Source organism: Talpa europaea, assembly GCF_964194135.1.
Source record: "Talpa europaea genome assembly, chromosome: 9".
Lineage (NCBI taxonomy): Eukaryota > Metazoa > Chordata > Mammalia > Eulipotyphla > Talpidae > Talpa > Talpa europaea.
The window spans coordinates 26,775,604-26,788,693 of NC_140076.1; the positions used below are offsets into that span (position 1 = coordinate 26,775,604).

The following is a 13,090-nucleotide window of genomic DNA, read 5'->3' on the forward strand; positions in this document are numbered from 1 at the left end:
TAAGCCACCTTCCTTCCTTGGCACCCGGATGAGATACTGAGGCTGAGGATAAATAATCCTTACCAGAGGTCATTGCAGCTGGGCATTTAGTTAGTGGCAGAACTAGGTCAAGGTTGGGGTGACAGGGGATTTGTGGTGTTTAGGGGGCTCATGGTTCTTTCTTTTCTTTTTTTTTTTTTAAAGATTTATTTATTTGTGCATACAAGAACTGGGGTACAGGCCAGAGATGCGGGGAGTGAGAGGATCCACCAGAGACAGAGTGGGGGACAGAAACAGTCAGACTGACAGAAATACACTGCTGAGGGGAGCAGTGGGCGAGGCAGGAGAGGTATGCCTCGCCATGTGGGTTTCTCCCTGGCGTGTTGGTGATCGAACTCATGCTGCAGAGGCTGTGGATTGCTTCATAGTGTGGTGCTTAACCCCTTGCGCCACCTGGGAGGCCCAGGCTCATGGTTATTTCAAAGTCACTTTTTTTTTTTTTTTAATTTTTTTTTTTTTATTTTATTTTTTTTATAGAGGCATGTTTTATTTATTTGTTTGTTTTGTTTATACATGCACTGGGTACAGTCAGAAGCGCGGGAGGGTGAGAGAATTCACCAGAGCCAGAGCGGGGAGCAGAGCAGGCAGAAGGACCGAAGTACACTGCTGAGGGGAGCAGCGGGCGCCAGGAGAGGTCTGCGCGCCATGTGGGACCCTCCTCTGATGGCCGGGGAGCAGCCAGGGATCGAACCGGCGCCGCAGAGGCCGCGGGCAGCTTCACAACCCAGCGCTCAACCGCTGCGCCACCGGGGAGGCCCCAAAGTCACTTTTTAATGCAATTGACTGATAGGTTGTATATCAGTCTCCACACCTCATGGACTGACCAGCTGGCCAGATTTCTGATCTCTGTGTTTCCTGTGATATTTACAGGTTGTTCCTCCGAGGGAATGGAAGCCCCGAGCATCCTATGATGATATTGATGATTTGGTCATTCCTGCCCCCATCCAGCAACTCGTGACTGGACAGTCTGGCCTCTTCACTCAGTACAACATACAGAAGAAAGCCATGACAGTTCGAGAGTTCCGCAAGATAGCCAATAGTGACAAGTGAGTGCAAACACTCTCCTTCCTTTATCTGTCATAGCATCGTGGACCCAACATCTCATCCTCACAGACACCTCCAGTGCTGCTGCTATCTCCCTCTCTGCCCTTTTAATAGAAGCATTTCTCCTGTCAGTACTGTCACAGTCTGAACTTGTCCACACTCTTGCTTAAAGTAATCCTGTTGTTTTTCCAACAAAAATAGAATCATTTTCTGATTTGGATAAGTTGGCAAGTTGTGAAGGATAAAGTTGGAGATGGTCCAAAAGGAGCTTTACTAGATATATCAATACCACCTGCTTATCAAAAAGTGACTGCGGGGCTTCCCCAGTGGTGCAGTGAGTTGAGCGCAGTGCTATGAGGCTGTCCGCAGCCTCTCTAGTGCCAGTTTGATTCCCAGCTGGCCAGGGAGAGACCCACATGGCGCAGCAGACCTCTTCTGTCTCGCCCGCTGCTCCCCTCAGCAGTGTTTTCAGTTCTTCTGCCTGTTTTGCTCCCTGCTCTGTTTCTGGTGAATCCTTTCACCCTCCCGCCCCTCTGGCCTGTACCCCAGATCTTGTAAAAATAAATCTTTTTTTTAATTATTAAAAAAAAGTGACTATGGTAGTTTAATCTCTTCCTTCTGGGTCATTTGGTCTTTTTTTTTTTTTTAAACTTTTTTTTTTTTATATAGAGGCATGTTTTTATTTATTTATTATATTTGTTTGTTTGTTTTGTTTATACATGCACTGGGTACAGTCAGAAGCGCGGGAGGGTGAGAGAATTCACCAGAGCCAGAGTGGGGAGCAGAGCAGGCAGAGGGACTGAAGTACACTGCTGAGGGGAGCAGCGGGCGGCAGGAGAGGTCTGCGCACCATGTGGGATCCTCCTCCGGTGGCCGGGGAGCAGCCAGGGATCGAACCGGCGCCGCAGAGGCCGCAGGCAGCTTCGCAACCCAGCGCTCAACCGCTGCGCCACCGGGGAGGCCCTGGGTCATTTGGTCTTGACTCATGTTCATACTCCTCGCTGCCCACCAAGCTGCTCTCTCCGGTGTCTGTTTTAGCATGAGCAAAATGTGAATAAGGGACCAGGCTGGTTGCTGTTTTCTGTCAACATGGAAACATCTGTATATATATGATCTTGTCTTTTAGAAACTTCTTTGTTCAGGCCTACTGTTTTCAGTGTTGAACTGTCATATTAGCTCAGATTTGGAGAGTGAATTTTGTGTTTCCTTCATTAGAGTCTGATTGCTCCTTTTTAATCCTCTTTCTTGGGTCTTCTGCCTTGCCACATTCCGCCTTCGTTTTACATTTCCACAAGGGGTTCCTTATTTTTCCTCCCCACCCCTCTTTTAAAAAAGATTTATCCATTTATGCATATAAGATCTGGGATGGGGCCTCCCTGGTGGTGCAAGGATTAAGCCACAACCTGTGAAGCTATCCGCAGCTACTGCAGGGAGCAACCCACATGGTGCAGCAGACCTCTCCTGGCTCTCCCGCTGCTCCCCTCAGCATTGTACTTTGGTCAGTCTGCCTGCTCTGTTCTTCACTCTGTCTCTGGTGGATCCTCTCACCCCCTGTACCTCTGGCCTGTACCCAGCTCTTGTATGCATAAATAAATAAATCTTTAGTTTTTTTTTTTAAGATTGATTTCTTTATGCATATAAGAGCTGGGGTACAGGCCAGAGGTGTGGGGGGTAAGAGGATTCACCAGAGACAGTGGGGAACAGAACAGGCAGACTGACCAAAGTACACTGCTGAGGGGAGCAGTGGGGTGAGTTAGAAGAGGTCTGCTGCGCCATGAGGGTTGCTCCTTGGCTGGCTGGGAATCGAACTCATGCTGCAGTGGCTGCAGATTGCTTCATAGGTTGCATCTTAACCCTTGCGCCACCAGAGAGGCCCTAAATAAATAAATACTAAAAAAAAAAGAACTGGGGTGTAGGCCAGAAGTGTGGGGGCGGGGTGAGAGGATTTACCAGAGACAGAGTGGGGAGCAGCAGGCGAGACAGGAGAGGTCTGCTGTGCCATGTGGGGGATAGAACTCTTGCGCAGTGGCTGGGGACAGCTTGATAGCGCTGTCTTTAATCCTGCACCATCAGGGAAGCCCTCCTTCTCTTTTATTCCTGAGTCTTTTTGATCTGTACATGTCTTGACTTCAGCCAGTCAGGTACATTGCAAAAGCCCAGAGCTCCAACTTAATCGTTTGCGAGTCTTCATACTTCTGGTGGCATCACCTCATGCTCTGTCACTTCTCATTTTCAGGCTATGCGCTTTCTTTTTATATACTTTTGCCTTCTTTTCCTTTGACTTATCAGTATTAACTGGTCATCTAATTTTATTAACCACTTTTTACTCTTTAAAAGCATCTTATATTGCTGGCCAATCTGCTCTCTAGGCTCCGTGGAAGGCATGTTGAAGTGTGATATGCTCTGTGGGTGAAAGGCTGTGTCATCTTTCAGGTCTGATTTCTCACTATGCACTGGGGCTTAGCACCCGCTTTCTGTTTCATCCTGGGTTCCTGTGTGTCTGCATTTCTTGTCAGCAAGTGCTAGGCCTTCTCTTCTTTCAGGAGACCTCTTTTCCTTTCAAATAATCAGTCCTGTGTTTTTGTCCTTCATCCAAAATACAATGGTCTTACCTTTGATTTCTGTTTGCTGGGTCAGTCAGCTTTAAGAAAACCCAGAAAATAAAAATCTAAGTTTATAAAGCAGATCAGTTAGTGGTTGAAGAGTTGTTTATAGTTCAAAGGGATCTAAATTTTATTATTTATTAGGTTGACATTAAAATGTAAGGCAGTGCATTTTTTATCCCATTCTTTGCAGTACATTGTTTTATCCCATTCTCTGCACACACTTTCATTTTGGTCTTCCACCCTTCATGTATTCATAATATTTTTTTTGGCATTTGAGTTACAGTGTGTATTAGTTTTTCTAGTTATAGTGTATGTTTTCCTATATCTTAGTTTTATACAGTATTCTTTAATTGTTGTGTAATAATTTTTTTTTAAAGATTTATTTATGTATTTATACAAGCACTGGGTACAGTCAGAAGCGCGGGAGGGTGAGAGAATTTACCAGAGCCAGGTGGGGAGCAGAACAGACAGAATGACTGAAGTACACTGCTGAGGGGAGCAGCGGGCAGCAGGAGAGGTCTGCGCGCCATGTGGGACCCTCGCCTGATAGCGGGGATCGAACCGGCGCTGCAGAGGCTGTGGGCAGCTTCGCAACCCAGCGTTCAACCGCTGCGCCACTGGGCAGGCCCGAAATTTTTAGTTTTTTTTTTTTAATAAACTCTTAGTATGTGATTATTAAACTAAAGAGCATAGCTTTTTTTTTTTTTTTAAAGAAGATTTTATTTGTTTATGCATACAAGAGCCAGGGTACAGGGCAGAGAGGCAGTGTGGGGGGCAGTGAGAGCATTCACCAGAGACGGAGTGGGGAGCAGAACAGGCAGATCCCCTGAAATATGCTGCTGAGGGGAGCAGTGGGCAAGACCAGAGAGGTCTGCTTCGCCATGTGGGTCAGCTCCCTGCCTGGGGATGGAACTCATGCTGCAGTGGCTGTGGATAGTGCTGATGCTTAACCCTTGTGCCAGCAGGGAGGCCCCTAGGCATGATTATTGTTGAGTGTAGGCCACTTCTGGAAGTGTGGCAGTGACACCCATGAGCTCTCTTGGACCCTCTTCCCTTCCATTGGAGCCAGAAAAGGAGTGCTCCCAAGGGCCTTAACCTGCCTTCAGTTGTCTGTGGATTTAGATGAAATTGTAGTTTTTGGTTCTCACTAGTTTGTAAGCCTATTTTTTCCCTGGATGTCCAGGGCCCTTCTGTCAGTAGTGGGATTTAATTTTAGTAGAGTCTCTTGAAAGATTTCAGGGCTATTAAGGAAGATGTGTTCATATTTGCCTGTGTATGTTGGGTGAGTTGCAGTGTTTCTAGCCTTGAGAGTCAAGGTTATGTCTTAACGCATTCCAAATGTCTTGCTGTCCCTGGGAACAGAATTTTGACTTCTGCTGTTCATAATTCCCAGTTAATTTAGTCTCTTCTAAGTTGCTTAACACTTGTTTTACTTTTAAAAGGTACTGTACCCCACGCTACAGTGAGTTTGAAGAACTTGAGCGGAAATACTGGAAAAATCTCACATTCAATCCTCCAATTTATGGTGCAGATGTGAATGGCACACTCTATGAAAAGGTGAGACTCACTGCAAACTCTGGGCAGCATTTTTGTGGTTTTGTAATGTAATACAATTTTCATCTGCCCAGCATGTAGTAGTCACCTAAAAGCTGATTGCTGAATGGGTGGATGAAGAAAGGACTGCTCCACCACCAGCTGATGTGCTGTGCTCACTTAATTGTGGGGTTTTTTTGCATGTGACTGAATTTTATTTCTCCCACTCTACATGTAAATTGGATGATATGGTGTTCTTTGCAAGGGCTGTTAGAATAGTCTGTGGGTGGTAGGTGATGAGTTCTTGAAAGGGTGGGATCACAGTAAATGAAATGTTGGGGGAGAGGCAGTGTGGTTTCTGCAGAAAAAAGATCACTGACTAATCTAATGAAAGGGGTATGTATATTTAAGAAGATAAACGTATTTAGATTTTCAGAGCCCTCAAACTAGATTCTGTAATGAAAGCTGTTTGAACAGATTGCATCGGCTTGGGATATAGCTCTTTTTGGCATGAAGAACTGCTTTAGGTATGGTAGAAAAAAAGAATATTTGGGACCGTTTTGGATGATTAAAAAATCTGTAGGGCATTTTAGGACTTAACACTTATATTAATTATAATGTTTTTGTATGTTATTATTGAAAGGAGGGACTTTAAAAAGTGGATTCCAGGTTTGTTGATGACAGTTTTTCTGCATAGTAGGAAGTGAAGCTTATAGACATTAATGGCTGGAAGGTAATTATGATGGTCTGGGATGGGGAAATACGAAAAAGCAGGGCATAAAAATACAGAACATACTTACAAGAGGTGGGCTCCCGGCTGATAATTTTTTTTTTTTTAACTTACACAATAGCTGGGGTACAGGCCAGAGGCGCGGGAGGGTGAGAGAATTCACCAGAGACAGAGTGGGGAGCAGAACAGGCAGACCAAAATACACTGCTGAGGGGAGCAGTGGGCGAGTCAGGAGAGGTCTGCTGTGCCATGTGGGTCTCTCCCTGGCCGGCCTGGAATCGAACCCGCGCTGCAGAGGCTTGTGTCAGCGTCACAGCACTGTGCTCAAGCTGCTGCGCCACCTGGGAGGCCCTCCTGGCTGATCTTTGTAACTCAGAAGAAGGGCTTGGGTAACACTGTAGACTTTCTACTGAAGACACAGTGGTAATAGGGGCCAGAAGTCATAATTTAGTGTAGTTAACACCATGTATTTTTCTTTAATCCCCACCATCCACTATACCCATTTGTCTCTTGCCTCCCTCCTTAGCCTCAGAAACTTCACTCTATTTATTAGTGTCTGCTACTTTGTATATGTATTTTTCACATCAGATTGTCTACTATATAAGTGTTCTATATTTGTCTTTGTCATTCTGACTTGCTTTACTACACATAATTCTTTCAGAGTCCTTCCATTTTGCTGTAAATGACATTTCTCTTACCTTATGGCTGAGTAGTCTTTCATTGTGTGACTACTTATGTTTGTATTTTTTTATGGCTTAAGAGCTCTTTCTGTTTGGACCTAAGTTTCTTTAGTTTCAGTTCAAACCCTTCCTTCTGGGGTCTAGAGCAGGTGGTGGTCCTCTCCTTCCTTAGTGGTCATTCACATACCGGTGCCCACTAAGTAGTTTTGCCCTCCACCCGTCCACCCACGTCTAATGGCGTCTGTTCTAAGGGTGGCTGTGAAAGGTGATGCACGCTGTAGTCTTCATGTCTGTGAAGTTTTGATGTTATTCTACCTCCTTGTTATGAGGTGACAGTTCACTTATGACCTACTCTGATTTGTAGGTTGAGCCCCAGTTTATAGTCAGTATAATTTGCCTCAACTTTCTAATTTTCTTTGTAGCATGTTGATGAGTGGAATATTGGCCGACTGAAAACAATTCTAGACTTGGTGGAAAAGGAGAGTGGGATCACCATTGAGGGTGTGAACACCCCCTACCTGTACTTTGGCATGTGGAAGACGTCCTTTGCCTGGCACACTGAAGACATGGACTTGTACAGCATTAATTATCTGCACTTCGGGGAGCCAAAGTCCTGGTAAAGTCAGCCTGTAGTTGGCACTGGGGCTTCTAAACTTCAGTGTGCTTGGGAACTATCTTGGGGTCTTGTTTATATGTGGATTCTGGTTCAGTAGGCTTGGGGTGGGACTGACATTTTAGATTTTAAGTGGAATTCTGAATAATCAGAGGTGTTGGAGCTCTTGTGTTCAGACCATCCTGAGTAGCAAGACTTTGAAGAGCAGGGCACTGAACACCATTGGGCATAAAGCAGAAGTTGGCTGAGTTACTGAGGATCACGGAGGCTGTTCCAGGCTACCCCACTGCTTTCTAATTTCTTTTTCTGAACAGGCCTGAGGCATTTCTTAGAGGCAGACTTCCAAGACTGGAGTCACTTCTTCAGATGATAGAAAGCTTTCTTTTCCTCATGGAAAAAATACTTGGTGAGCAGCAGTGTGTGCTTAACCCAAAAGGGGATTCGAGGCTACTCGGCATAAGCTTCCTGCTCTCCAGGGTGTTAACCATCAGTCATTTGGGGAGAAACAAAGATTTGTTGTCTCTTCTCTCCATGCGCCGATCTGTGTCTAGGTCTCAGCATTTCAGTGAAGGTGCTTCGAGCAACAGCACTGAGCAAGACGTGAGGCACCTATTCTCACCCAGAAAGGACACTGGGCAGATGAGAGGGTGAGAACATAATTAGACAGTGTGAGAACAGCTCTGATGGGGAATAGTGAGTTCAGTCAGGCCATGTGAGGAGGGCACTTGAGGGATGGGGCTGGGATTAGAGAAAGCTTCCCTGGAAGAGGTGACAACTAAACTGAGACCTAACAAATGGGAAGATGGAGCTGGAGGGGTGCTGGGTAGTAGATTGAGGGGAGGGGAGATGAGGGCATGTGTGTAGGTGGTTGGGACAGCACACACAGAGGTCCTGAGTTGAGACAGAGCACTGTGTCTTTAATAACTGGAAGTCCATTGCGGTTTGGGTGCCACACACAGCTGCACAGGTGGGTGGAGGGTCATCGAGGGCTGGATCACGACAAGAGGTGGATACTGGATCCATCTTCATTTCCTTTTCCAGCATCTTCAACCATGTCTTTTCCCCAGGGATTTTCCTTTCTTCTTTCAAATGTTTTCTGGTTTCTAATCTTGGGGGGGTGGGTAAAAAAACATTTTAAGCCTGTAATGACCCCCTAACTACTGTCCTATTTCCTTCCTTAGATGGCTAGACTTCTAGAATCTGTAAATATAGCTATTTTGTCTTCACCATGTTTAAAAGTTCTCTGAAATGGGATTTCCATTCTCATGTCAAGAGAAGGTTCTCTAGTTATTACATACACTCTTTAGGTCATCTGAAGTGGGACCTCCAGAGACTTCTGTGCAAGGTTGCCTGATGGATCCCAAAGTCCTTTAGGTGACAAACATTTTCCTCAACTCCTCCTCTGTTTTGTTTCATAATGACTATTTGGGATGGGAAGTTTTTGTTACTGTGGAAAAATATTTAGAATCAATTATAAGGGCTAAAATCGAAACTGTCACTTTGGGATTATAAAGTTTTAGCAGTTTAAAATAGCCTTACTCCCCCCCCCTTTTTTTTTTAAATGAAAAGCAGTTTCTGTGGCATTAAGGTACCCTATTGGGTAGAGGAGTAATTAATTACTGGGTAATTATTATAGCTGTTGCAGAGATGAAGGGAAAATGGGCTCAGAAGCTAGGGGCAGGTCACTAAGTATTTCATGCTCTCTCACCGTATTTTCCATTCTTCTTCATCCTATCCCAGTTAGTCCTTTCAGGCTCCACCAGGAGCATGTTAGTGCCATCTCTTTTTTTAATTATTATTTTATTGCATGAGCAACAGTGTAACAGCGTACAACATTGAGTACCTATCATAAATCCTGGCTCTTGGTAAATATTAGAAAAGGCCTAGTTTAAATGAATGAGGTAAAAGAAATTCATCCCATTTCTCTGTGGGCTCCCCACTCTTCTGTCCAAACAGTTCACTATTTCGTTTCTCCAGATTTCTTTCTACATTTTGTGGTTGGGAAGTTGAAAAATCTCATACTTGGAGCTGTGTCTCAGCTCCTGTTGCTGCCCTCTTCTCAGCTTCCAATACTCTTATGTGATTGCAGGTACTCTGTCCCCCCCGAGCACGGGAAGCGGTTGGAGCGCCTTGCCAAAGGTACTGTGTCTCCTGGTGCTCAACCAGGCCCACCTGTGATGCGCTGCTTTGAAATACCCATTCTCACGTGTGCTTTCTCAGGCCTGCAAAGGGGGGTGGTGAGCCAGATTGCCAGGTTAGTTACCCTTACAGAGCCACTAAAGTCAGAGCCTCTTCCCCACATTAGAGATTTAGTAATTCCTTCTCAGATTGTCTTTGCCTCTGTTTTATCAAGCATAGATATTATTTCACCAGGGCTAGTATATCAGTCATATTGGGTCTGGTTCTAAAAACCCAAGTGTTAAAGCCAAAATTGAATTTTTTACTACTTCGGATTTTTTTTTTTTTAATTTTTGTGTAGAACTATGATACAGGCCAGAGGTTGGGGGGTGAGAGGATACACCAGAGACAGAGTGGGGAGCAGAACAGGCAGATCTACTGAAATACACTGCTGAAGGGTGCAGTGGGTGAGACAGGAGAGGTCTGCTGCACCATATGTGGGTTAGCTCCTTGGCTGGGGATCGAACTAAGGCCTGAGCTGTGATAGTGCTGAAACTTAACCCCTATGCCACCAGGGAGTCCCCCTAATGCTTTGAATTTTTTTTTTAAAGATTATTTATGCATGCAAAAGCTGGGGTATAGACCAGAGGTGTGGGGGGTGAGAGGATTCACCAGAGACCGTGGGGGAACAGAACAGGCAGATCAACTGAAATACACTGCTGAAGAGACAGGAAAGGGCTGCTGCGCCATGTGGGTAGCTCCCTGATGGGCCGGGGGATTGAACTCATGCTGCAGAGACTAGGGATAGCTTCATAGGTTGTGTCTTAATTCATTGAGCCACCAAGAAGGCCCCTAGTTCCAGAATTCTTTATAAGAACAGAGACAGCTTGGGTGATCTTAGTTCCTCAAACAGTATCTGATTACCCTTGGGACACCCAACTGGGAGCGAGCCCAGACGCTCATTGTAGGGTCTTATAATTGGCTTCAAGCTGGTGGGATCTATGGAGGTCAGGTTGGGGAATCATCCCTCTATTGCCCTGATGACATGCACGGGTGTGAAGCCCCTTCAGGACGCACAGTGTGCTAATCCCTGCCCATTTTCAATTAAACAGGTTTTTTCCCAGGAAGTGCTCAAAGCTGTGAGGCTTTTCTCCGCCATAAAATGACCTTAATTTCTCCTTTAATGCTGAAGAAATATGGAATTCCCTTTGACAAGGTAAGCTGATGTTGTTTATGTGGAAACCATCCTCTGTGGTCACAGAAGAGTGTCCTAGTTTGTCACCCTGTACAGTGTGGACCTAAGCTAAGCTATGCCATTTGTGACACTTTGCTCCAAGGGGATTAAAGGGGCTGCTCTGTCTTCCTGATGCCAGAAGAGAGTCAAATCCCACCAACAGTGTTAAATTGCAGGAATGGTGACTTACAGTCTTGGTGTCTGATGTATTCAGGCTTTGTGTTTTGTAGAAAACACTAAGACACACCTGTGGTTTTGTGACTTGCCCTGGTTACTCTAGTCACTTGTGCGGCATTGGCTCTCAGCCCGGTTCTGTAGCGTCCTGCCACATGGTGCAGCCGCTCCAGGTCTGCTCTTGTTCAGGTGACCCAAGAGGCTGGAGAATTCATGATTACGTTCCCTTATGGTTACCATGCCGGCTTTAACCATGGCTTCAACTGTGCGGAGTCGACCAATTTTGCTACTCGGCGGTGGATTGAGTATGGCAAACAAGCTGTGCTGGTAAGTCTGCTTGATTTCTTTTTGTAGCACTGTGACTAGAAATGTCTGATCAGGCAAATTCTCTTTAGATGCAACAGCTGGTGGTTAGAAGAGTTCTTTGCACTGCTCGAGTTCAGAACCAAAGTGTCTGGGAAAGTGCATAAGGAACTTTTAAAAACTTGTTTAGTATGGGAAAAGTCAGTTCCTTTGGGCATTGAAACCACACTCACACATATTGAAATATCTGTTCGGCTGCTCTGGGATTTTTCTGTTGAGTAATTCTTAGCAGATAGCAATAGGGCTGGACCTTTGATCCAGAGTGGCCTCACTGTATGGTCCAGCTTGGCTTGATGTCAGAGGAAAGGAGCCATTGGCCATTGCGGGATCTAATGCAGAGCTTCTTCTCTCCGGATTCTCCAGGTACCCGAGACAGTGCTTGCTGCACTCGCCCCAATGCCATGTATTCTTGGCTCCTTTCCCCTCCTTTCCTTTGTATTTGAGGGCTCTGCAGTGTGTGCTCAGCCTGTGAACCTAGGCAGTCTGGCATTATGCCACCTTGTGTCATTCCACCTAGAAGGAGGAGGAGGGACTGTGGGGGTAAGAGGGATGCCACCCATTAGCACGTGCACACCCAGAGCGCCTCTGGTTTCTTTGATAGTGCTCCTGTAGGAAGGACATGGTGAAGATCTCCATGGATGTGTTTGTGAGGAAGTTCCAGCCAGAAAGATACAAACTCTGGAAAGCTGGGAAGGACATCACAGTTATTGACCATACTCTCCCCACACCAGAAGCAGCAGAATTTCTTAAGGAAAGTGAAAGACTCCTGAGAGCCACAAATGAGGAGTGTGCAGAGGAGCACATGGAAGGGGCTGAGGAGGGCGAGGAGGGCGACCTGAAGAGGAGGTAACCCGGCAGCCTGCTGGATCCAACTCTGTGAGGGAGGGAAGTCTGGGCAGCTCCCACAACCTCCCGACAGGCTGTTTCTGAGTGAGTGAGGTGCTTGAGCCCCAGCTGAGAATTTCCTTCTCCGTGAAGGCTCCAGAGTCCTCTGAGTGAGGGTGTGCAGGCCCTTCCTCATGGCTGTTGTCCAGAAATGACAGCGCTAATGGCAGGCCTCTAGTTAACTGGAGTGAGGGCCGCATAAATGCAAGGATGGTGAGGCCCGCCGGGACAGGGGTGGTGTCATTGAAGCCAGCCAGTGTCATCGGTGCCTAAACCTGAGGGTCTCTCCTGAGGAGAGTAGTTTGTCCTGGGCCACGTTGGGAAGAAAGGAGAAACAATGGGGTGGTACTCTGTGGTACCCCTGCATACTCTAATTAAGCTTCACATCCAGTCTGTGAAGTGGGATGATGTCCATAATTTCTATTTGATGGGATGGGGTCCAAGACAAGTCCACAGTCTTAGGTCCCACAGATAAGAGGCAGCACTGAAGTGTGAGGCAGCCTGATAGGCTCTGGCCATTCCTTTTGGGTTGTTGTGGATGTGAATGTGTTTGTGTAAGTGGGGTGTATACACGGGCTCTTAAAAAGTTTGCCCTCCTCCTTGCAGCCTAGCCAAGCACCGTATAGGGACAAAGAGGCACCGAGTTTGTCTTGAAATACCGCAGGAGGTGAGTCAGAGCGAGCTCTTCCCCAAGGAGGAGCTGAGTTCTGGACAGTACGACATGACCGAGTGCCAGGCTGCCCTCGCGCCCGTGAGGCCCACCCATAGCTCTGTGCGGCAGGTCGAGGATGGTCTCACCTTCCCAGGTTAGTGGATCGTGCTGTTTGTTCCTACAATTCTGACTAATGCTGTCTGTTTCCTTAGATGCCACATTAAGTACAGGGTCCCAGATAACTGGAAAAGGGAAGAGACAAACCTAAGCCAGTAGTGTAGTTGCTTTTGGGGCAGAGCTTTGATTGGGGACACACACGGCGGGTAAGGAGTGTGGAGGAAAAGCCCCTTCCCTCTGCCTGGTGAGGGGTCAGGGAAACTATCAGTGAAGGTTCCGGTGATGAGAGAGGTGAACTAACT

The 13,090-nt window shown here is 46.3% G+C and overlaps 1 protein-coding gene across 2 annotated transcripts in view; it reads left to right on the top strand.

Annotated features, from left to right (window-relative positions):
* KDM4A (lysine demethylase 4A) overlaps nt 1-13,090 on the top strand; it is a gene marked incomplete at its 5' end in the record, with an annotated part of 40,079 nt that overhangs the window by 719 nt on the left and 26,270 nt on the right. For both annotated transcript variants that reach the window (XM_084242038.1, XM_084242039.1), the window contains 8 exons: nt 910-1,085; nt 5,132-5,246; nt 7,055-7,248; nt 9,335-9,384; nt 10,476-10,579; nt 10,961-11,098; nt 11,736-11,980; nt 12,626-12,825. In XM_084242038.1, the coding sequence (XP_084098164.1) occupies nt 910-1,085; nt 5,132-5,246; nt 7,055-7,248; nt 9,335-9,384; nt 10,476-10,579; nt 10,961-11,098; nt 11,736-11,980; nt 12,626-12,825 (1,222 nt within the window). The remainder of the gene's footprint in view (nt 1-909; nt 1,086-5,131; nt 5,247-7,054; nt 7,249-9,334; nt 9,385-10,475; nt 10,580-10,960; nt 11,099-11,735; nt 11,981-12,625; nt 12,826-13,090) is intronic.